The sequence below is a fragment of the Pipistrellus kuhlii genome, unplaced genomic scaffold, assembly GCF_014108245.1.
Source record: "Pipistrellus kuhlii isolate mPipKuh1 unplaced genomic scaffold, mPipKuh1.p scaffold_m20_p_9, whole genome shotgun sequence".
In the NCBI taxonomy this organism is placed as follows: domain Eukaryota; kingdom Metazoa; phylum Chordata; class Mammalia; order Chiroptera; family Vespertilionidae; genus Pipistrellus; species Pipistrellus kuhlii.
The window spans coordinates 10106879-10128911 of record NW_023425595.1 but is presented as its reverse complement, the minus strand read 5'-3'; the positions used below and the strand labels follow the sequence as shown (position 1 = coordinate 10128911).

At 39.8% G+C, this 22033-nt stretch overlaps 1 protein-coding gene and 1 pseudogene across 1 annotated transcript; one reads left to right on the top strand and one right to left on the bottom strand.

The window, feature by feature from the left end:
• Positions 1 to 892: 892 nt before the first annotated feature.
• MTCH2 (mitochondrial carrier 2) lies at positions 893 to 21546 on the top strand. The gene is made up of 13 exons (XM_036426120.2): positions 893 to 1076; positions 3978 to 4062; positions 4216 to 4322; positions 8122 to 8148; positions 8319 to 8381; positions 10256 to 10313; positions 10568 to 10619; positions 11041 to 11100; positions 12202 to 12295; positions 13691 to 13738; positions 14870 to 14937; positions 18103 to 18178; positions 20858 to 21546. Exons 1-13 carry the CDS (start codon positions 990 to 992, stop codon positions 20942 to 20944), a joined length of 912 nt encoding a protein of 303 aa, XP_036282013.1. The 5' UTR covers positions 893 to 989; the 3' UTR covers positions 20945 to 21546.
• On the bottom strand, positions 16938 to 17530 carry LOC118712437 (annotated as a pseudogene).
• Positions 21547 to 22033: the final 487 nt, after the last annotated feature.

The following is a 22033-nucleotide window of genomic DNA, read 5'->3' as shown; positions in this document are numbered from 1 at the left end:
AATGATCATTAATCCTGAGAGGTAGTTATTAGTGTTACTCTTAAATTTCAATACAAAATCTGAAAACAAAAGAAGAGAAAATGACTTCTGAATCACTTAGATACTAAAGAAAGCCAGAAAAAGAAAATAAAGTCTTCTTGGCATTTCATTCTCTGTGCCTCACTTTGTCTCACTAAATGTTGTTTGATATAGAACATGTGGGTTGGGGCGGAAGGGGTAAGGACAATGCCTTTTTCTTTTTGCTTCTAAAAGCCTGCACTCTGATGGGCACTTAATTTGTTCATTCATAAGCACCTGGTATGTGCCAGGCTCAATATACAACAATGAAAAAAGGCTTACAGTTCCCAAACTCAGGAGTTTACATCGTAGTATGGAGAAGACAGATAAATTACAACGATATGTGCTACAGGACGCTGTGGTAGGAAACAAGGGGGAAGTAAATTTACAAAAAGGCCAGAGAAAGCATTTCTGAGAAGTTAACATTAATTGAATGAATGCATGAATAGCAACCCGAGTTATTGTTGGCCATTAGTGTGTTTTTTATTGTTCTAACGCTGAAAACCCTTTGGATCTTATGTTGCTGATGCCCAAATGCCAATTGCAGAGGCGAGTCATAACGAAGAATCCTTCCCATTATTTTTCTTCTGACCTTGCCTTAGCTGTCAGGGTCACACACTCCCTATTGCCACGCCCATTCTTCTACTTCCGGGCACTTCTGGTCTGCGCAGGCGCAAGAGAAACTGCCGTTCCTAGTGGCGGGCGCGGACCCCACGGCAAGACGCATGCGCATCAGGCCCGTAGGCCCCGCCCAGACCCTTGCGCGAGCGCGCGAGCGTCAGCCGTTTCTCGGGGCGGCGCGGTGGGCGGGGCCTGGGGGAGAGGCGCGCGCCGCTGGGTGTGCGTGCGCGCGCGCCGCGGGCGGGCCAGTGATCCGGGGCCGGCTTGGTCGCTAGGTGGCTTGGTCTGTCCGTCCGTCCGCGGGTGCCATCATGGCGGACGCGGCCGGTCAGGTGCTCCTGGGCTCCGGTCTCACCATCTTGTCCCAGCCGCTCATGTACGTGAAGGTGCTCATCCAGGTATGAGTCGTCGCCATTCCCCATCCCCGCCCGGCTCCCCTCTTCGGTTGCCGCTGCCCGCCGGCGACGGAGGGCCTGCCGGCTCCAGCCTTCCCGGGCCTTCAGCCGCCCGAGATGCTACTCCGCTGCCCGGTCCTTCCCCGCGGGGACAGCTCCCACCGCCCGCCCCCTCCCGCTGCTGGGGGCCTTCGGGGGGCTCCGCCGCTCTGCCCGGCGGCGAGGCCCGCTCCGTCCCCGCCGCCAACTGCCGCCCTGCCCGGCCCTGCCCTGCCCTGCCCGGTGGCTCCTCTGAACTTTGTGTTTTCTCCCCTGAGGTGGATCTCGGCCGCTCGTCTCCGAGGCCTTCCCCAACCCACCCCCTCGCCTCTCTGAAGTTAGTATTCCCTCCTTTCCCAGCCCAGACCCAAGTCACGCCAATCTGTTAAAATTTGAAATTAGGGGAGAGCGAACGTTTTATTAGCATTATTTTATTTTATTTATTTTTTGACTACTGTTACTGCCGCTCTTCTGTTCCGAGGTTTTAGCCCCAGATAACCCAACACAGGAGCCTTTGAGCGGGGAGAGGGAAGGGGGCCCCGGAACCTGCGGGAGGGTCCCCCAGCGCCCTCGGCCGCCGCCGCTCATGTGGCTCCCGACGCCGAAATCACTTCTGTCCGAGCTGGAAATCAGTTCAGCGGAGAGAGTTTTAGCGGAGTTGAAACATGTTAGTTTCCAATGTGCTGTAAAATAATTCTTAAAGGGTAATTATAGTCACAGGCAGGTAGGCCAGATTTTAGCTGGGGTTAAAGTTAGAGAGTGTTATCCATTGCCTTTTTCATTTCCCTGTGATGGGATGGAACTCACGGAGCTTGCCTTTGGTGAGAGTTGACATACTTACATCATGAATTGTGCCAGGAAGTAGACGCTTTTAGAAGTTCCCTTTGTGCTGGCCAGTGTGGCTCAGTGGTTGAGCCTCCCCCTGTGACCCTGGTCCAGGAGGTCACAGCAAGGGGATCAATGATTCTCTCTCATCATTGATGTTTTATCTCTCCCAATCTCTGCCTTCCTCTCTGAAATCAATAAAAAACAATTATCTGCCGAAGCCGGTTTGGCTCAGTGGATAGAACGTCGGCCTGCGGACTGAAAGGTCCCAGGTTTGATTCTGGTCAAGGCCATGTACCTTGGTTGCGGGCACATCCCTGGTGGGGGGTGTGCAGGAGGCAGCTGGTCAATGTTTCTCTCTCATCCATGTTTCTAGCTCTCTATCCCTCTTCCTTCCCTCTCTGTGAAAAATCAATAAAATATATATATTTTTAAAAAACAATTATCTTTTAAAAAAGAAGTCTACCTTTCTGTCAGAAATATGCAAGACACGCCCTAGCTGGTTTGGCTCAGTGGATAGAGCATCTGACCACGGACTGAAGGGTCCCAGTTCATTCTGTCCCAGGGCAAGTGTTTCCGATGCAGGCTCCATCTCCCGCCCTGGTTGGGGTGAGTGTGGAGACAACCAATTGATGTGTCTCTCACATCTACACTGAATGGCCAGATTATTATGATCTCTGAACGCATAATAATCTGGCCACTCAGTGTATATTCTATATAATTATAGGCTAATATGCAAATTGTCCCCTCGACCAGGAGTTCCACCAGCAGGCAGGCCGTCCAACTGCCCATGTCCCCTCCCTCTGGCCAGGCTGGCCGGCCCCACATATGCACAAATTCATGCACCAGGCCTCTAATATACACTGAGTGGCCACATTATTATGCATTCAGAGATAATAATAAATCTGTCCACTCAGTGTATGTTTCTGTCTCCCCTTCCCTTCCATTTTCTCGAAAAATAGTCTCTGGTGAGGATTAACAACAACAAAAAATATATGCAAGACACTAGGGAGGAAGGACCACATTTCTTATTCTTGAGTTAATGCTAACCCAAATGATGTGCTGTTGAGTTGACCTCTTTGGATTCAGATTCTATATTTAAAATGCTATTGTAAAATAAGTTATTTAAACCAAGAACAAAGACGGGTTGGAATGTATACTGTCATCTAAACCAGAGTTGACAGGTTTGTGGCCAGATGGTATCTCCGATGATAGCATTTTACAGTAAATCTGGTGTGAGTCCATTGCTCAGTACTTTTCCAGAATGTAGTTTTCTAGTGAAATTCAAAGTTTTTGCCTCAAAAACTTGAATATCTTTAATCCTAATTACACAAAATCTACGTGTTGCCAAGTGTCTCAGGGGTTATGGTAAAATTCCCACATACACAGTTTTTAAAAATAGTTGCATAGTTACACTTTCAGGGAGCTCCATCAGGAGTTATTTAATTGAGCAGGTTAAGGATCACAGCAGTAGAGCCCAAACCGTGTCCTACAGCCGTTTCATTCTCTCAAACACTAAAACGAATATATTTTAGAAATAAGATGATAATCATTAACTCTGAAATGGCCATATCTTGTAATTATTCCCCAAGTGAATTATCCAGCTATATTTGCACTTGCGTTTTGAGTGTTTTGTCTTGCTAGCCAAATATGAAGTTGTTAGCTTAGTCTTCTCATTTTGTCCAAATATATGAAATGTGTTAGATTTTCTTCAGAAAATATTTTTGAGCCTCCTCGGTAAACATTTGCTTTCCTAGCACAAAAGTTCCCTTTTTCCATTTTCAGTTTGATATTAGTGTATCTCAGCTAAATAGCTTGCCTTATAGAATTTGAGCCAAAAGAAAACTTAAACCAGTCTTATCAAATGACAAAACAAAACTGTCAAGGATGATGCTTTATCATCCCTTTGGAATACATACACTGCATTTTAACTTGTGTTAAATATTAGCCTTAATTTTGTTCTTAATTCAAGACCTTTCAACCAAGGCATTCAGGGGAATATTGCTAAGTAGTGATATATGCATTCTCTTGTTTTGAAAGGTGGGATATGAACCTCTTCCTCCAACAATTGGACGAAACATTTTTGGGCGGCAAGTATGTCAGCTTCCTGGTCTCTTTTGTTATGGTAAGTGTCTTTGATTTATTTGGAATTGGATGACTTTGAGGATCATGACAGGCAGGAGTTACTGAAAAAAATTGTTGAAAAGCATATTTCCTTGAAATTTCTATGTAACCCTTTCCTTCAACTGGAATTTAAATTTCTGACTTGTGTTCTTAGCTCAGCACATTGCGAGCATCGATGGGAAGCGTGGGTTGTTCACAGGATTAACTCCAAGGCTGTGTTCAGGAGTTCTCGGAACTGTGGTCCATGGCAAAGTTTTACAGGTAAGAAGGAAATTCAGATAATCTTCCTACAGATTTAGATTATCTTTTATGCAGTTTGTCCTACTTATGTATTCCAAATATATATTTATAAGCCATGGCTTTTCTTCTTCAAAAACATTTACATGAAATACCCATTCTTAATTCTATCTTGGAAACCAAAGGGAATTTGGGTGAAATGAAGTAATTGATCTTTATTTTATACAACCTTCTTCCTCTGGACCTGTTGTTCTTTTCCTCACCTGAGGATATTGTTCCATTCATTTTTAGAGAGTGGAAGGAACGGGGAGAGACAGAGAGAGAAAAACATTGATGTGAGAGAGACCCATCAATTGGTTGCCTCCTACATGCACCCCAACCAGGACTGAGGATCGAGTCTGCAGTCTGCCCTTGACCAGAATTGAACCTGGAACTCTTCAGTCCTTGGACCATGTTCTGTCCACTAAGCCAAACTGACTAGGGCTGAACCTGTTGTTCAAGCAAAAATTAAATACGCTTATTTGATTCCCTTTGTAGCTGATTTTCCTTTCTTTGAAGAAGGAAAGCTGATTGAAACATAACTCTTTCTGAAGTTATTTTCCTTTTATTTTTAGAGTAATCCCTAGTAAAATTCTTTCTGTTACAATTTTATTTTTTTTAACAAGATCAACATAAAAATCAGGATAATACTTATTTGTGGGGAGAGAGAGAAGAGGAGGGATCTTGCATAGGGTTCTGAGGTAATGCAAATGATTTTTCTTGACCTGGATCATGACTATATGGATATTGCCTTTTGATTACTTGTTATATTGTACATTTGTATTTTGTGCCCTGTTTCTATTATATATCTGTGTTATATTTGCACAAATTTGAAAGTTTGTTTTAAAACCTCACTAAAGTATACCACTGCAGCCGAAACCGGTTTGGCTCAGTGGATAGAGCGTTGGCCTGTGGACTGAAAAGTCCCAGGTTCGATTCCCGTTAAGGGCATGTACCTTGGTTGCGGGCATATTCCGAGTAGTGGGTGTGCAAGATGCAGCTGATCGATGTTTCTAGCTTTCTATCCCTATCTCTTCCTCTATAAAAACTCCATAAAAAATATATATTTTTAAAAGTATACAACTGCAGGATAGTGATTACTTTTGGGAAGGGAGAAGAGGTAAGGGTGGAATTTAGCTATAACTGTGGCATTTTATTTTAAGAAAGCAAGAGATCTTAAGCAAAAGGGGCAAAATGTTAACATCTATTTAACCTTGGTGGTGGATATAAAGGTGAATTGTTTTCTTAATTTTTCTGTATGTATGAGATGTTTGATAATGTTTTTGAAAACATCAAAGTCAGATTTATTTATTTTTTAGTGATCCTTTGTTTTTTTGTTTTGTTTTGTTTTTTAATAATGTCTTTTTTAAAATAAATTTTATTGATTTTTCACAAAGAGGAAGAGAGAGGGATAGAGAGTTAGAAACACCAATGAGAGAGAATCATCCATCAGCTGCCTCTTGCACACCCCCTACTGGGGATGTGCCCGCAACCAAGGTACATGCCCTTGACTGGAATCGAACCTGGGACCTTTCAGTCTGCAGGCCGACACTCTATCCACTGAGCCAAACCGGTCCCGGCCTAAAGCATATAATTTTAATTGTACTGGTTTCTCAATTGCATCATTACAATGTAGGTGAAACAGCATTGCCCTTTGCCCTATTTATAAAGGTGTTACGAGTACAAATTTTGAATCATTTAAAAAGTCCATGAGAAGGTTATTCAGCATTAGTATGATTGAGAATGCAAAATTAATGGTTTTTTTTTTCCTAATGAATTATTCTGTCTTCTACTGGCACCAAGGGTGTGTTATAACTCAAAAAATATAGAGTGTATGCTAACCAAATCGGTATAATACTTTCAACCTATAATGTATCAGATGTGCAAAATTCTAAATATTTACTAACGGCTTATTTAAATAGTATCCCAGTATAATCCTCCTTGTAATTTTTTAGGCTTTAACATTGCCCCAGCTCTAATGTTTTATCATTTGATCAGCAAATCATGATTTTGTCAAATAGTTGCATGATCTAGTTGGTTTAGATTTTAAGTGCTTTTCAGCCTTGATTTGAGTTGGAGAGGTTTTTCAGTCAGTTTCTCACCTGGAAATTATTTCACCCTCCAGTTATTTTAGTATTCTTTATGTTATTCTTTTTTATTATTTTTTTAATATATATATTTTTATTTATTTCAGAGATGAAGGAAGAGAGAGAGAGGAGGAGCAAGAAACATCAATGATGAGAGAGAATCATTGATTGGCTGCCTCCTGCATGCCCCCTACTGGGGATTGAGCCCACAACCTAGGCATGGGAATTGAACTGTCACCTCCTGACTGGGAATTGAACTGTCACCTTCTCATAGGTCTATGCTCAACCACTGAGCCATACCAGCCGGACTCTTTATATTATTCCTATTGTCATGCCTGTGGACTGAATTTAGAAGCCCAGTTCCCGGTAGTCTGTGGGTCAGAATGATGGAGTATTAATGTTTTTTTGGTGGAGTGATTACTGTTTCTTTTCTAGTCACACCCTTCTCTGGGCTCATTAAAAGTGTTGCTGTTACTTAAAAGAGATTCACATACATAAAGGCAATTGTCATATAGTCAAAAGAGGTTTATGTATAGACTGAGAGCAAAGTGAAATTATTGCTTGAAACCAAATTCCTTTATGAAAAAGGAAAGTAGGACAAACTTGAGGTATCCAAATATCCATTGGAATACGGTATGTGTTTCACGTGTAGTCAAATGAAAATAAATGGGTTGGTACTACATTTAGTATCAAAAACAGTTTATGCAGTCAAGAAGACACACCAAATTAGGGTTGATACAACTGTTAAGCTTTATAAGAAAGAGTTCTATGTATCTGAACAAGAGTTAAACTGAAATCTGTTTGGAATAATGTAGACATGACAAAATTTTATTAATGCAATAAAAAGCAAAGTATAAGTGAAAATTTTTAAACATGCCCAGAACTATTACAATTAATTCTAGTCAAAGACCTCTAATTTGACCAAAAACACTACTTTGTTTAATCTTGATCTTTGTTCTCTTGCCTCTGATCTTTAAAAACATAATTCTTTTTACAAGATAAAGTGTTGTCTTTTTTTAATCATAGTAACCATCTATCTGGTATGACTGGGAGCTTAATTGTCTGAATCTTTCATTTCACCTAGCCCATCTTTTATTTCTGAAATATCCCACAAATGCTATTTCCTCTTTCAATATAGTCTGAGCTCCATCAGTATTCATGTTCTCTTCCCTGGTAGAAAAAAAAAAGTCTCTCTTGCTTGTTTTGGAAAGAGATACAAAAGACAATGTGAGGCGATTTCAGCTATTCAGACTTAGCACCAGTTCTCTCTTCTTTTGTACAGTGAAAAAAAGAGTTTTGCCCTAATTTGGTATTGGTCCTGCTTTTCTCTGTGAAAGACAGGAGGTTTTTTCCATTGCCTTATTCCTAGGCTATGTTTTTAACCAATTTCTTTTTTGTTAAATATGTTTAGTAAATGATGTTCTTAGATTTTTGTTTTGTTTTCCTTTTTCTCCTTTTAGATAAGAGTTTTCTTGAGCATTTGCTTGTCCCTTCAGCTGACTAATATGTTAAACTTAGAAACAAAATTGTCTTAGAGCTACTTCCTTATAATTGACTATTTAAAATTACAAGTTAATGGGAAATTTGCAGCCAAAAAAAAAAAAGTTATATTTTCTACCATAGAGTTTTCGTTTTATGTTCTCTCTCAGTGACATTGTGACAGCCCTTATCATCCTTTCTTTTCTCTTCCTTTGCAGCATTGCCAGGAAACTGAAAAGGTTGAGGTACGTTGGAGCTGATTTGTATGCATGGGCCTATTCCCTTCTTGTTTGGTCCTCTTTTGAAGAAGGGGCAAGCAGACAGTCCCCCTTTCATTTCAGTGAATGTTTGCATACAGGGTGACCTCCTGTTTAACAGTTCTATTTAAAAGATATGTCTTTTATTTGATTTCCAGGAGGTAGGACCAGGAAGTGTACCGAAAGAAGCCCCATCTTCCTTCGACCATGTTATCAAGGAGGTAAGAGATGAGTTATGCCCTATGCTATTTCCCTAAATCAGAGGATTTGCAGTGTGGCGGTTGTAGGATCAGGATCATCAGGCCTGTCTGTGCAGTGTCTGTTCGAAATGGAATTAAACCTTCAGTATAATTTGGTCTTTAATATATATATATATATATATAAAACATTAAAAAAAAGAAGAATAAGAAAAGCATTGCTTGCTGTTTTGAATATGTACATTTCAAGGAAACGTAACTTTGCCACTCGTTTCATCTTTAAAATTGAAGAGGTTTCTACTAAAAGAGTAGAGTTAAAATTCTCTGGTACAGAATTGTTAAAATAGTGGCCAGGCCCTTTGTGTGTTGGATATTATATATCCAGAAATGCTTTTGCAACAATATTCTGACTTTGGAAGATTCCTCATCATCCACTTCCCACTCTTAATCTCTGCCATTGGAGTCTGTTTCATTCCTGACTTAATATTTATGGCTTTCGTAACTACTCTTATTTCTTAGTCTTTACATTATCTAATTGTCTTTAGTAAGGTCACAATTTTCTAGTTAATGCTGCCGTCTAAAATATATATTCCAGCCGAGACCGGTTTGGCTCAGTGGATAGAGCGTCAGCTTGGGGACTGAAGGGCCCAGGTTCGGTTCCCGTCAAGGGCATGTACCTTGGTTGCGGGCATATCCCCAAGTAGGGGGTGTGCAAGAGGCAGCTGATCGATGACTCTCTCTCATCGATGTTTCTAACTCTCTATCTCTCTCTCTTCCTCTCTGTACAAAATCAATAAAATATATTTAAAAAAAAATAATAATAAAATATATATTCCAAAAAACAAACCTTACTGTGGGTCTAGACGTCAGATGAATCAACTTGGTTTTCTTTGGAATGAATTTCCTTAAAAGTTAAGATAGGTATTTTGTCTTTTCTTAACTTTAGTTGCCCATCCTGTCTTATAGGATCTTTTCAGTATTACCGCAAGAATAGGAGTGAGAAATGTCTTAATGACTGAAGATAATGTTTACATGCAAAAATGAATAACCTGCTCTGTTTATAACTGCCTCCAAGTATTGTAATTTAGCTTTCTTTACTATCTTTAAATGGAGTTCTGTAAAAAGAAAGATAAATTAGGATAAATATAGCAGTTCTAAGATACTACAGGGTTATGGGATGTGGTAATAAATAAAAATAAAAATAAAAAAATTTAAGTTTTGTTCTCCCAGAAATGTTGGTACAGATAAAATTGAGCCTCACATTTGTCTAGCATAGTTATGAGTCTCTGAAATCACTCACAATGAGAGAGCCACTTAATAATCTGAATACAGGCCTCATAGTTTTTATTCCAGCTCAGCGACTGCTGATTACTCTCCTTGCTTCTTAAATTTTTACTTATTTATTTTTATTTTATTGATTTCAGAGAGGAAGGAAGTGGGAGAGAGATATAGAAACATCAATGATGAGAGAAACTCATCAATCGGCTGCCTCCTGCACATCCCACACTAGGGATTGAGCCCACAACCTGGACATGTGCCCTGATCACTAATCAAACCGTGACCTCCTGGTTCATAGGTGACGATCCACCACTGAGACACACTGGCCAGGCCCTCCCTGTTTCTTTACTTTTGTCTTTCTTATATGAAAAATTGAGAAGATAATAAATCTCTGCCGAGAAAATTTAAGCAGTAACTGTAACATTGAAATCTGGGGATGAAAGGTATGATACAGTGATGGTGTGTTATATTGTAGTTGTTTAAATTACTTATTCTTCCTGACTTCAGGGCACGGGTGCTGGTCACTCACTTTCTTATTCTATAATATCCACCCACATTACTTCTCACAGGAATTTGAGTGTCATTTATTTAGATTTCAGAGTGTGTGTTATTGTTTCTAGACAACACGAGAGATGCTGGCTCGTTCTGCTGCTACCCTCATCACACATCCCTTCCATGGTATGTTTGCAATTGATAACTGAAATCTGACTTTTCTCTTCTATACCATGATCTCTCCTGACTGCTTAGATGGTTGGCATGGGATTTCAGGAAAGTGCCCTGCCTGCATGTTTTTGTTTGCTTTATGTTTTGGCTTTTATCCAATTTATCCAGAAAGCAAAGTAGCTTTAGGTGGGAAAACCTTTTTTTTCCCCCCAGGGCTATTAAAATTTATCTCGGAAGTCTAAAAAAAATTTTTTTTCTGTGTTCTGTAGTGATCACTCTGAGATCCATGGTACAATTCATTGGCAGAGAATCCAAGTACTGGTAAGTGTTTTTGTTTTCAAGTATTCAAGGAGATCTGTTGAAACCAATGTATTAGAATAATAGTGCTTTAAATTGTTATGTTGCCTTAGTGTTTATAGAACAGTTTATATACCTTATATCATTTGATCTGCATAAAAACCACAAAGTAGTAGAAAATGACCCAGGCAGGTTTAGGAGTTATAAAGCCACTGAAGTTATAGAGCCACTGAAGCCAAAATTCGCACTGTGACAATATCCTTAGGTAGTAGTAATATCTTCAGTTCTGTGCCCAAATTCAACCGCCTTTGCAGAATAAGAGTAATAGAAAGGAGGGTGAGGGGTGGGGGTGGAGGGAATTTGACTTTGTCAGAAATGATAATGGGATATTTAAAAAATAGCTTTAAAAGAATCTTAATGTATTTTACCTTTCTTCTGTATCTAGTGGACTTTGTGAATCCATAGTAACCATCTATCGGGAAGAGGGCATGATAGGATTTTTTGCGTGAGTAAAACACTGATTTGTGTGTGTGATTTTTGTAAGTGGAAATAAGGAAAATTAATTTTTGATAAAAAGAGAAATCATCTAACATGTATCCTGAAAGAATATGTTTTTGCAAGGGTGTATCAATTCCCTTGAATTTACTTTGAATTTAAGGTTGCTCTTCTCTTTCTTTAATTAATAGTAAAAATTGCATTATTAAGTAAATAGTCCTTTTTAATTTTCAGAGTGTTTCTATATAATTGACTTTATTCATGTGTCATAAGTACTCTGGGAAATGGGCAGAACAGCTATGTTATTCTCATTTTAGGTATATATTTTTTAAATGGATGCTCTGGGAAGTTCATTTGATGCTGGTTGTATAGCTGATGTGATAGATGTGACCTTTGAATCTGGTCTTCAGTCTGTAGACTAATTTTTGTTCCTCTATTCCACACTCCTCCACAAAGATCACTGAGATTCTCAAAACATGGGGTTTTTTATGTCTCTTACCTATTTGGATCATTCTCATTTTGTAATTTTTTTCATCTTTTGCCCTGCCAACTTTGAGTATAAAATATAGTTTAGCAAAAACAGTATTTAAGTCTCTTCTCCAAAGTAGTTGTTAATAGTAAGGTGAGCCATTGGCCATAGCTTAAAGGAGTATGGCTGATCTGCATTTTATTTTATTTTTTATTCTTTTATTTTTTAATATATTTTATTGATTTCTTACAGAGAGGAAGGGGGAGAGAGAGAGAGAGCTAGAAACGGCGATGAGAGAGAAACATCGACCAGCTGCCTCTTGCACACCCCCTACCGGGGATGTGCCCGCAACTGATGTACATGCCCTTGACCGGAATCGAACCTGGGACCTTTCAGTCCGCAGACCGATGCTCTACCACTGAGCCAAACCAATTTTGGCTGATCTGCATTTTAAAAAGAGGAATGAAAGTCATTAGAGATTTGCTTCAAGTACAATTGTATTAACTAGAATGAACAACTGGTATTCGATGTCTTTTCCATTCTCTAGAATTTTTTGAAATCTCTAATTCTTTGGGAAGTGTTTGGATTATCTTCTTATTGATCACACTTCTTGATTCTTATTTTTATTGTTTCTCTATGTAGGGGTCTTATTCCTCGCCTCCTAGGTGACATAATTTCTTTGTGGCTCTGTAACTCACTGGCCTACCTCGTCAATACCTATGCACTGGACAGTGGGGTAAGTTGTGACCTTGATGAGATGTGCTAGTGCTAACTTTATTGTATTCACTCGGCAGCTACGGTAGGTTAGTTTTAAAAAGTAAGATAGCAATTTGTTATGTGCCAGATTCATCATTATGTAGCTAAGCATTGGTCAAGTTTTCAAAGGCTCATGGGATGACCCATACTACATACACTGAGTGGCCAGATTATTATGACCTCTGAATGCATAATAATCTAGCCACTCAGAGACCCTGTGCTTGAATTCGTGCATGGGTGGGGGCCGGCCAGCCTGACCAGGGGAAGGGAACATGGGCAGTTGGCCGGCCTACCTTCTAGTCGAACTCCTGGTTGAGGGGACAATTTGCATATCAGCCCTTTTTTTTTTTTTTTTTTTTTTTTTTTCCCCACAGAGAGGAAGAGAGAGGGATAGAGAGTTAGAAACATAGATGAGAGAGAAACATCGATCAGCTGTCTCTTGCACACCCCGCACTGGGGACGTGCCCGCAACCAAAGTACATCCCCTTGACCGGAATCGAACCCGAGACCCTTCAGTCCGCAGACTGAGGCTCTATCCACTGAGCCAAACCGGTTTCGGCCAGCCTTTTATTATATAGGATATACTCTGAGTGGCCAGATTATTATGCATTCAGAGATCATAATAATCTGGCCACTCAGTGTATTTACCATAGAGAAATGTACCTAAAAAGCCCTATGTGTAGCAGAGTAAGCCCAAAAAATTTGCTACAAGGATCACTTCTTTATTGATAGCTAATTGTAGAGGCCACCATGAAACAGGACTGTTTTATAGTTATTCAGTGTGGTTTGTCTAATCTGAAATGTTAAGGTAATCCTGTATTGGGCTTTCTAGAAACGTCAGTCTGGAAGATTTGGGGAATTGGCCTTTCCTAGAAGTAATGTTTCATCCACTTCAGCAGTTGTGGGCCTCTTTGTACACACTCAGCCCCTTAACATGGTGGAAAATAGAATAGTCCCAAGGATATGACTAAATCCATGTTGTAGGCTTCTTGAGTACAGAGGCTGGTCTCCAAAGCATTTAGGACACAGCTGGGTACACATAGAGGTACACCGTAAAAGGAATTTCTAGGACATGGGAAAAGGTTACCAATCTCATTTTCTTTTGAAATCCTCAGGATGTTACATTTGTTCTTAAGCCATCTTATAAATTCATCTACTGTGAATTTATCTGTTAATTTTGAATCAGATTCATCATTTTGACCACTGTCTTTATGTTCATAATCAGTATTTTATGTTTTCATGCTCAAGATTAATTTTCAAGCTGTAAAAATATAATTTAGAGATAGAATAGATGGATATGGTTGGGGACAAACTAGCTGTTACTGTCAACTTCATCTTATTATTCATTCTAATAAAGGCTTCCTTCCTGTTTTAGGTTTCTACTATGAATGAAATGAAGAGTTATTCCCAAGCTGTCACAGGAGTGAGTTGCTGTTTTTTTAAATCCTTTAGCCTTCTAATAATTGTGTGTGTGTGTGTGTGTGTGTGTGTGTGTGTGTGTGTGTGTGTTTTAATTTGGTCTGTATTACCACTGCTTTAAAGCAACCAGATGTTTCCCAGGAAAGTCAGATTTGTTAATGTTTGTCAGAGCTAAGAAGAGCCTAGAGTTCCTACATAATAGTACCAGTGAAAACAAGCCCACATGGTTTGGTGTTCAGCTTTCAGGAGAGGGATGTGGGCATTCTCATCACAGCTTTCCCTGATTCTCAGGGCTGCTTCTCCCCGCAGCCCGTTGATCTTACCGTGGAGAAGGCACCCACTTTGATCATATGGAGCCTTCCAATAGTTGACGTCTGAAATCATTTTCTTTTTTCTCTTTTTAAATATATTTTATTGATTTTTATAGAGAGGAAGGAAGAGGGATAGAGAGCTAGAAATATCCATCAGAGAGAAACATCAATCAGCTGACTCTTGCACACCTCCTACTGGGGATGTGCCCACAACCAAGGTACATGCCCTTGGCTGGAATCAAACCAGTTAGGGCTGAAGTCATTTACATTGTTTTTGGAAGGCTACTCATGTTTCTTTCCTTTTTTAAAAAATATATCTTTATTGATTTCAGAGAGGAAGGAAGAGGGCCAGATAAAAACATGAATGATGAGAAAGAGCCATTTATTAGTTGCCTCCTGCATGCCCCACAATGGGGATTGAGCCCACAACTTGGACATGTGCCCTGACCAGGAATGAAATGTTACCTCCTGGTTCATATATCAATGCTCAACCCCTGAGCACACTGGCGAGTGTTTTCTTATTTTCTTCAGGGGTGTTATTTGCTTTTTCTCTTAAATATTAGTTCAGTTTTGAATGAGGACTCAACCACAAAATAAGAGATTTCTTCTGGCCTTTAGTAAAATGTTAGCTATAATGGTATATTAAGGGAAGGAAGCATCTCAGATTGAAAATTTTGTCGTTTAGTCTTTCCTGGAATACTGAAAAAGCAAAACAAGTATTGGAGTATTTGACCACAGAGGCACTAGGACTTTAAGGAGAAGAAAGAAGAGAAGAAAGGAGACTGATGACCTAATAACTTAGCTGTTGTTTTACTGTTTTACAGTTTTTTGCCAGTATGTTGACCTATCCCTTTGTGCTTGTCTCTAATCTCATGGCTGTCAACAATTGCGGGTAAGTGCTTTGCATTTCTTCTCCTGGTAGTTGGCTGCTGTGTGTTTGACAAGCAGAGAGGTCCTGGTGGAAATGTCAGGGCAAAAAGTACAGTTGATGCTATTATTAGATTTCCAAAATATTTTCTCTGTGTCCCATGTATCAGCAGTGGCATTAATCTATATTAATAAAAGGGTATTATGCTAATTAAACTGGATATCATTCTGGACGACCTTCCTGATAAAGCCAAGGCCAGAGGGAAGCCAAGCTTACATGTCAGCCCAGGTTACAGGTGTCTGAGGGCGGCCCGAGGGAAGCCAACCCGGGCCCCGGGTGCCTGCTGGTGGAAGGAGGAGGGAAGCGGTCTGGGTCCAGGGTGCCTGCAGGAGGGAAGCTGGTGCCAGCAGTCAGGGGAAGGAAGGCCTACTCTTGCACAAATTTTGTGCATCGGCCTCTAGTTTATATTATAAGTTGCCACCTCATATATGTTTTTTTGGAATAAGGGAAAGTATAGATAATATTTCTCAAGTACTTATATACTATTATATGCACTTGCCAGTATAAGTCCTATAAGGACCAGATAATTACCAAATTATTTTATTTTTACGTCTTTCCATTATTTTATTTTATTTTTTACTTTTTTTAAAATATATTTTATTGATTTTTTACAGAGAGGAAGAGAGAAGGGTAGAGAGTTAGAAACATTGATGAGAGAGAATCATCAATCAGCTGCCTCTTGCACACACACATACACACACACACACCCCCACTGGGGATGTGCCCGCAACCAAGGTGTATGCCCTAGAACAGAATCGAACACGGGACCTTTCAGTCCACAGGCCGACGCTCTATCCACTGAGCCAAACCGGTTTCGGCTACCTTTTTTTTTAAAATATATTTTATTGATTTTTTACAGAGAGGTAGAGAGAGGGATAGAGAGCCAGAAACATCGATGAGAGAGAAACATCAATTAGCTGCCTCCTGCACTCCCCCCCACTGGGGATGTGCCTGCAACCAAGGTACATGCCCTTGACCGGAATCGAACCCAGGACCTTTCAGTCCGCAGGTCTATGCTTTATCCACTGAGCCAAACTGGTCCCGGTCATCTTTCATTATTTTAAATCTTTACCCACTTGTTCTTGAAATTACAACAGGTATATCAGGGATTAAATGACAATCTGTACCTGTTTTTTCCTAGGAGAAAGTGAGTTTTAAAAAACGAAAAATGGGGAATTTGGTTCATGGGAAGTTTCTTAACCTTTCAGTGTATTGGTCAGGAAGGATGTGTGTGGTGTGGTACTGGATACCATTGAGTTCAAGCTTTTAGATTCCAGGTGACTGCTGAGTTGGAGCAGGTTTTGCCTCTTGATTTGATTCAGGAGAATTCTGCACTAATACAGTACCTGATACAATATACCATTAGACATACATGTCATTGTTTTCTAACAAGATAGCAACTGGAAAGCTTATGGAGTTTGGAGCACAGTTGTCATCTATAAAAATTAAAGCATTATAGCAAATCGACCGAATGGCCAAACAGCAGAACCACTGCCTGGACAACCACACTGTGACATGCACTGGTGCCAGGATAGCCAAGGCGGATGCAATGTGATTGGACAGGGGGGCCCCCGCCATTGCTCCACGATCGCCCTGCAGAGGGAGGCCCAGGCCACCAGCCAGCGGGTAATCAATTGAGTGGTGACTCCATGATCACCCCAAAGAGGGAGGCCCACACTACCTGGAGGACTATGCTGAGGTGGGTGGGCTGGGCTTCCCTCTGCTGGGCTATCCATCAGAGAGGGAAGCCCAGGTCCCAGGTACCAGCAGACAGAGGGAAGCCAGTGCTAGAAGCCTGGGGAAGGAAGGCCTATCCTTGCATGAATTTTATGCATCGGGCCTCTAGTATTTCATATCATGTTACATTCTGTTTGCTTTGTGATTTGTAGAGTAGCTGCCATATTTTAGCCCAGAGTATACTTGAAGGATGAGTTAAGTGTGTTTATGCCTTACAATTCTTGGAAAGGAAGTGATTATACCTGAGTAAAAGCATGTAGTCACCACTGTTATATCCGTTGTCATATTTAGGTGTCCTTTTTTCCCCTCACATATAAGTTTAGTTTATTAATCCTTTCATGAAAAATCTGCACAATCACCACAGATAAAGTCCTGAAGATTCTTGACTCCTTTTTGCCAGCACCAGCATTAGCTTTTGCAGTCCCCTTGACTTTCTTCATTCTGTTCTTGCATTCCTTTCTCTGTTTTCTTGAGGTCATCTTCTCATATAGGCCATGTCTTGCAAGTCTATATTTGGGTTCATTTTTCTTTGCGTAATCCAAGAAATCATAAATCATGCCAAAGCCAATGGTCTTACCACCACCAAAGTAGATTCTGATCCAAACACAAAGATGACATCAGGTGTGGTCTTATACATTTTGGCTAGTTTTTTCCCAAATTTCTGTCTTGGGTACTGTTGCCTTCCCAGAGTGAAGGACATCAATGACCATATGCTTCCACTGAAGTAGTCTGTTGGTCATTAACTTCCTGGTCCATATAGTTATTGTGTCATTCATGATGAAAGTTGATCTTCAGGCAGCCAGGAAAAGAGAGGCACTGTTTCCTCTTTAGGTGCTTTTAAGCACCACTTAGTTGTTGTTGTTTTTTGCGGGGGAGGGTTGTGTTTTGTTTTTTAATTTATTTTTTACAGAGAGGAAAAGAGGGGAATAGAGAGCTTAGAAACATCGATGAGAGAGAAACATCAACCAGCTGCCTCTTGCACACCCCCTTACTGGGGACTTGCCCGCAACCAATGTACATGCCCTTGACTGGAATCAAACATGGGACCTTTCAGTCCGCAGGCCGATGCTCTATCCACTGAGCCAAACCGGTTACGGCAACACTAGTTTTTAAATCCCATTTTCCTACTCTTAATTATATAATTTTGAGTGGAAAGCACTGTGTTCTAGAATTTCATATCTACACAAATTAAAAACCTAGATGTTTTAGAACATAACTGAAGTGTTTATTCGTTGATTCAAAACATAAATATAAGGTAAGTTTATTAGAACTAAAATTGTCTCTCAGAAGAAACTTCGAGGCAAGAGAATATTTTGACAAAGGTTTACTGGACTCTTGAGAGAATGTTTTATGAATATTAACTTGAATAGCTCATCTTTATTTCTATTTCAGGCTTGCTGGTGGGTGCCCTCCTTACTCCCCAATATATACTTCTTGGCTAGATTGCTGGAACATGCTACAAAAAGAGGTACTTCTCTCATTTTCTCTTCCTCTCTTGGCCCTATCCTTCCCCTTTTCACCTCCCCCGGGACACCCTCCTCCACCCCCACCCCCACCCCCACTTCATATATTTTACTTTATTTTATTTTTATTTGTTTTCTTAATGTTCCTGGGATCCCAGGTTAATTCTTATAGCTTACCTTTTAGCTATTAATTACTGTGCTCTTGACAATGCTCCATATGTCATCTGGCAGGGTAGTAAAATGTGCTGCTTAGAAATAGCAAGGGTGCTGAAATGGGTTTGGCTCAGTGAATAGAGCATCGGCCTGTGGACTGAATGGTCCCAGGTTCGATTCTGGTTGAGGGCAAGTGCCTTGGTTGTGGGTGCATCCCCATTGGGGGGTGTGCAGGAGGCAGCTGATCGATGTTTCTTTCTCATCGATGTTTCTAGCTCTCTGTCCCTCTCTCCTCCTCTCTGAAAAATCAATAAAATGTATATTTTTTTAAATTTTTTAAATTTATAAAAACGAAAGCAGGAGTAATGAAGAAGCAGGATGTGATCCAGATGCCTTTTGAGTGATCACATTCAAATTACAAATGGGCTCTGGGTAAATGCTTATCCTGGTTGTGAAAATGATAGCCTTGATTTCCTTTTTTTTTTCTTTTTCTTTTTTTTCCAACTTTACTTTTTGTAACTTCTCATAATCTCCTTATGCATTCAAGTGTTTTATTACAGTGTGGTAGGAGTAAACGGAAAAATGAGAAGTTGTTTATGTCATTATTTGTTCACAGTGATGTTGATAGACCTAGTCTCTTGCTGCTAGAGTCTTAATTCTGGTTTTGTTCTAGTCGTTTAGTTATGTCTCCTAAACATGTTAGTGGATCATTTTGTTCTGACTCTAATTTATTGCTTGTTACTGCTGTGAGATACATCATCTGCAACCAAAAATTCCTGATCGCTCTAGGCAAAGTTTTATTAGGAACCAAAGTAATAGATGGCTGTGCGCTAATTTAATAGGACCCCTTAAAACTGCCATCAGTTTAAAGCTTGTTTTTGCGTGGAAAGCACTTTTTTTTTTTTTTTTTTCAATCCTTACCCAAAAATATGTGTGTTTTTTTGTTTGTTTGTTTTTTACTGAGAGAGAGGAGGGGAGAGAGAGAGACATTGATGTGTGAGAGAAACATCGATTGGTTGCCTCACATAGGTGCCCCCACTGGTAATCGAACCTGAAGCCTTTCGGTGCACAGGATAATGGTCCAACCCACTTAGCCATACCAGCCAGGGTGAGTGGGTAGCACTTTTTTTTAGGATTGTAGAAGAAAATATGTATGAAGAAATTCTTTGTTTCATTATATTTTTGCACTAGTGATATATGTGAGAAAAGCCTTTATTCATAGAGCTCAGTACTACTGTAGTTGTTTATGCTCAGTGTGCATATGCAACAAGCCCCACCTTGAATCCAGGCTAGAATTCTTTCTTTTCTTTATGTTTTTATTATATAATTTTATTTTTATTAATTTCCGAGAGGTGGTGGGGAGACAGAAACATCAATGATGAGAGAGTATCATAGATCTGCATCCTGCATGCCCTCTACTGGGGATAGAGCCCAAAATGCAGGCATGTGCCCTGACCTGTGACCTCTTGGTGCACAGGATGATGCTCAACCAAGTGAGCCACACTGGCTGGGCAAAATCACCATAGGACATTTTCTATCATCCTACTTTACATATGGAAAAACTGGGATTTTGAACAGTTAAATAACACCAATTATGTAACTCAAGGTTACATGGCCTATATTTGGGAGAGTGGGATCTATGTGTAGGCTATCTAACTTCACAGTTAAACTCACACGTTACTACTTTAATTATAAGATTGTATAACCTCTTCCTAGAGACCTGACAACTCCATTAAAAAATAAATAGAAGCACCTGGCCAGTGTGGTTCCGTGGTTGAGTGTTGACCTCTGAACCAGAAAGTAACAGTTTCATTCCCTGATAGGGCACATGCCAAATTTACAGCTAGAATCCGTACAGAGGCAGCCAATCAATGATTCTCTCTCAGCATTGATGTTTTTATCTCTCTCTCCCTTCCTCTCTATCTAAAAATCAATAAAGACATGTATTTTATTTTATTTTTAAAAATATATATTTTATTGATTTTTCACAGAGAAGAAGAGAGAAGGATAGAGAGCTAGAAACATCGATGAGAGAGAAACATCAATAAGCTGCCTCTTGGACACCCCCACTGGGGATGTGCCCACAACCAAGGTATATGCCCTTGACCGGAATCGAACCTGGGACTACTTAGTCCACAGGCTGATGCTCTATCCACTGAGCCAAACTGGTTTCAGCAAGACATGTATTTCAAAAAATAAATAAAAGCCAGCACTTACGTTAGGACTGTTCTCAGCACTCTATAAATAATGATTCATTTCATAGCCCAGCCAGCAAATGTCAGAGCTATAGTCCAAACTGGGAATTTTGTCCAAATAAGTAAGAAAGTTTTGCCTTATCTATGAGGCAAAATTGGAGTTACTTCTACAAAAGCTCAGCATGAGTCAGAAAGTACAAATTGCTACTCTTAGTGATCATTGGTTTTGTCCTAGCCACTTTTCTCCTAGAAACATGTCTAGAAAGATCTCTGCTGATTTGGATTGGCTGATCTCATCTTCACACTAGATTTTATTTGTATTTATTTGTTTTCCAGGGAAATTTGAGCCGAGGAAATAGCTTGTTTTTCCGGAAGGTCCCCTTTGGGAAGACTTATTGTTGTGACCTGAGAATGTTAATTTGAAGATGTGGGACAGGGACAGTGACATTTCTATAGTCCCAGATGCACAGAATTATGGGAGAGAATGTTGATTTCTATACAGTGTGGCACGCTTTTTTAATAATCATTTACTCTTGGGAAAATGGAGGTATTTGGTGTCTGCCTTTTTTTGTTCTTTTTCCCAGCACAGCATAATTTACCGCTAATATTCCCCTTTAGTTATTCTAAAATTGTACATTTTTGCTCCAGACTCTTTATTTTACTTAAACAGGAAAAAAAGTTGTATTTTTCCTAACTATTGTCATGTGATTTGGTCTTAATTCAAGGCTTTGTAAAATGAAGAGTACAATCCCAAGAAGAAAGATAAATAATTCTGTAAAACTTAAGAATAGTAAGGCAAACTGTATGGAAGGTCATGAATGACCTTTCTTTAGTACACCCTAAAAGCTCAGCAGTATCCACCAGAATTTGCCTCCCATTATATGCTTCTAGGCGTTTTTATTAATCCTGTCTCACATACTTCATAAAAAGGACAGTCCATTGCTAAATCACCCTACAAAATCTCTACATGAAGTATCCACACCTTCAGTCTGTTATTGCAAAGTAATAAATTGTTGTCAACAAAAAGAAAGAAAAAAACAATTACAGAGAATAAGCAAGATTTGGAAAAGAAGCATACCGGCTTTTTTTCCCCCAAAGAAATTCTCGTTATCATTTAAAATATGAAAAGCAAATGCTACAGCAGTAGCCCCTTCTCTAAAAGCTAAGTGTTTTCCAGTCCCTAAATGACATCATTACATAGTTCTAATTTTATATACTCCTGTTCTTCAGTTTTTGTTTTGTTTCTTTTTTGTTGCAGAAGGTGAGTAGTTTGTTTTTCATTCCTTAAAACACCCTTGGAAAGTGTACTTGTAACTTCATATCAGGTAATACAGTCCACAGGGTTCTTAGGATATCGACCACCTGGCATGTCATACCCTCAGTTAGGCATGTTAACAGCATTTATAGAAGGGAAAAAATCATTTTAGGAGGCAATGAATTTCAACTCAAGCATAAAGCTTCTATTTACTCAGGACTTTTAAAAGCAGGTTAAAATGCTCCAAGATGAGAAAG

Excerpts from the sequence above, each read along its gene's own strand:
- MTCH2 (XM_036426120.2), top strand. The coding sequence starts at position 990 with ATGGCGGACGCGGCCGGTCAGGTGCTCCTGGGCTCCGGTCTCACCATC. Across the intron at positions 4,063-4,215 it reads TCCTGGTCTCTTTTGTTATG|CTCAGCACATTGCGAGCATC; the intron begins GTAAGTGTCTTT and ends TTGTGTTCTTAG. Across the intron at positions 12,296-13,690 it reads CCTATGCACTGGACAGTGGG|GTTTCTACTATGAATGAAAT; the intron begins GTAAGTTGTGAC and ends TTCCTGTTTTAG.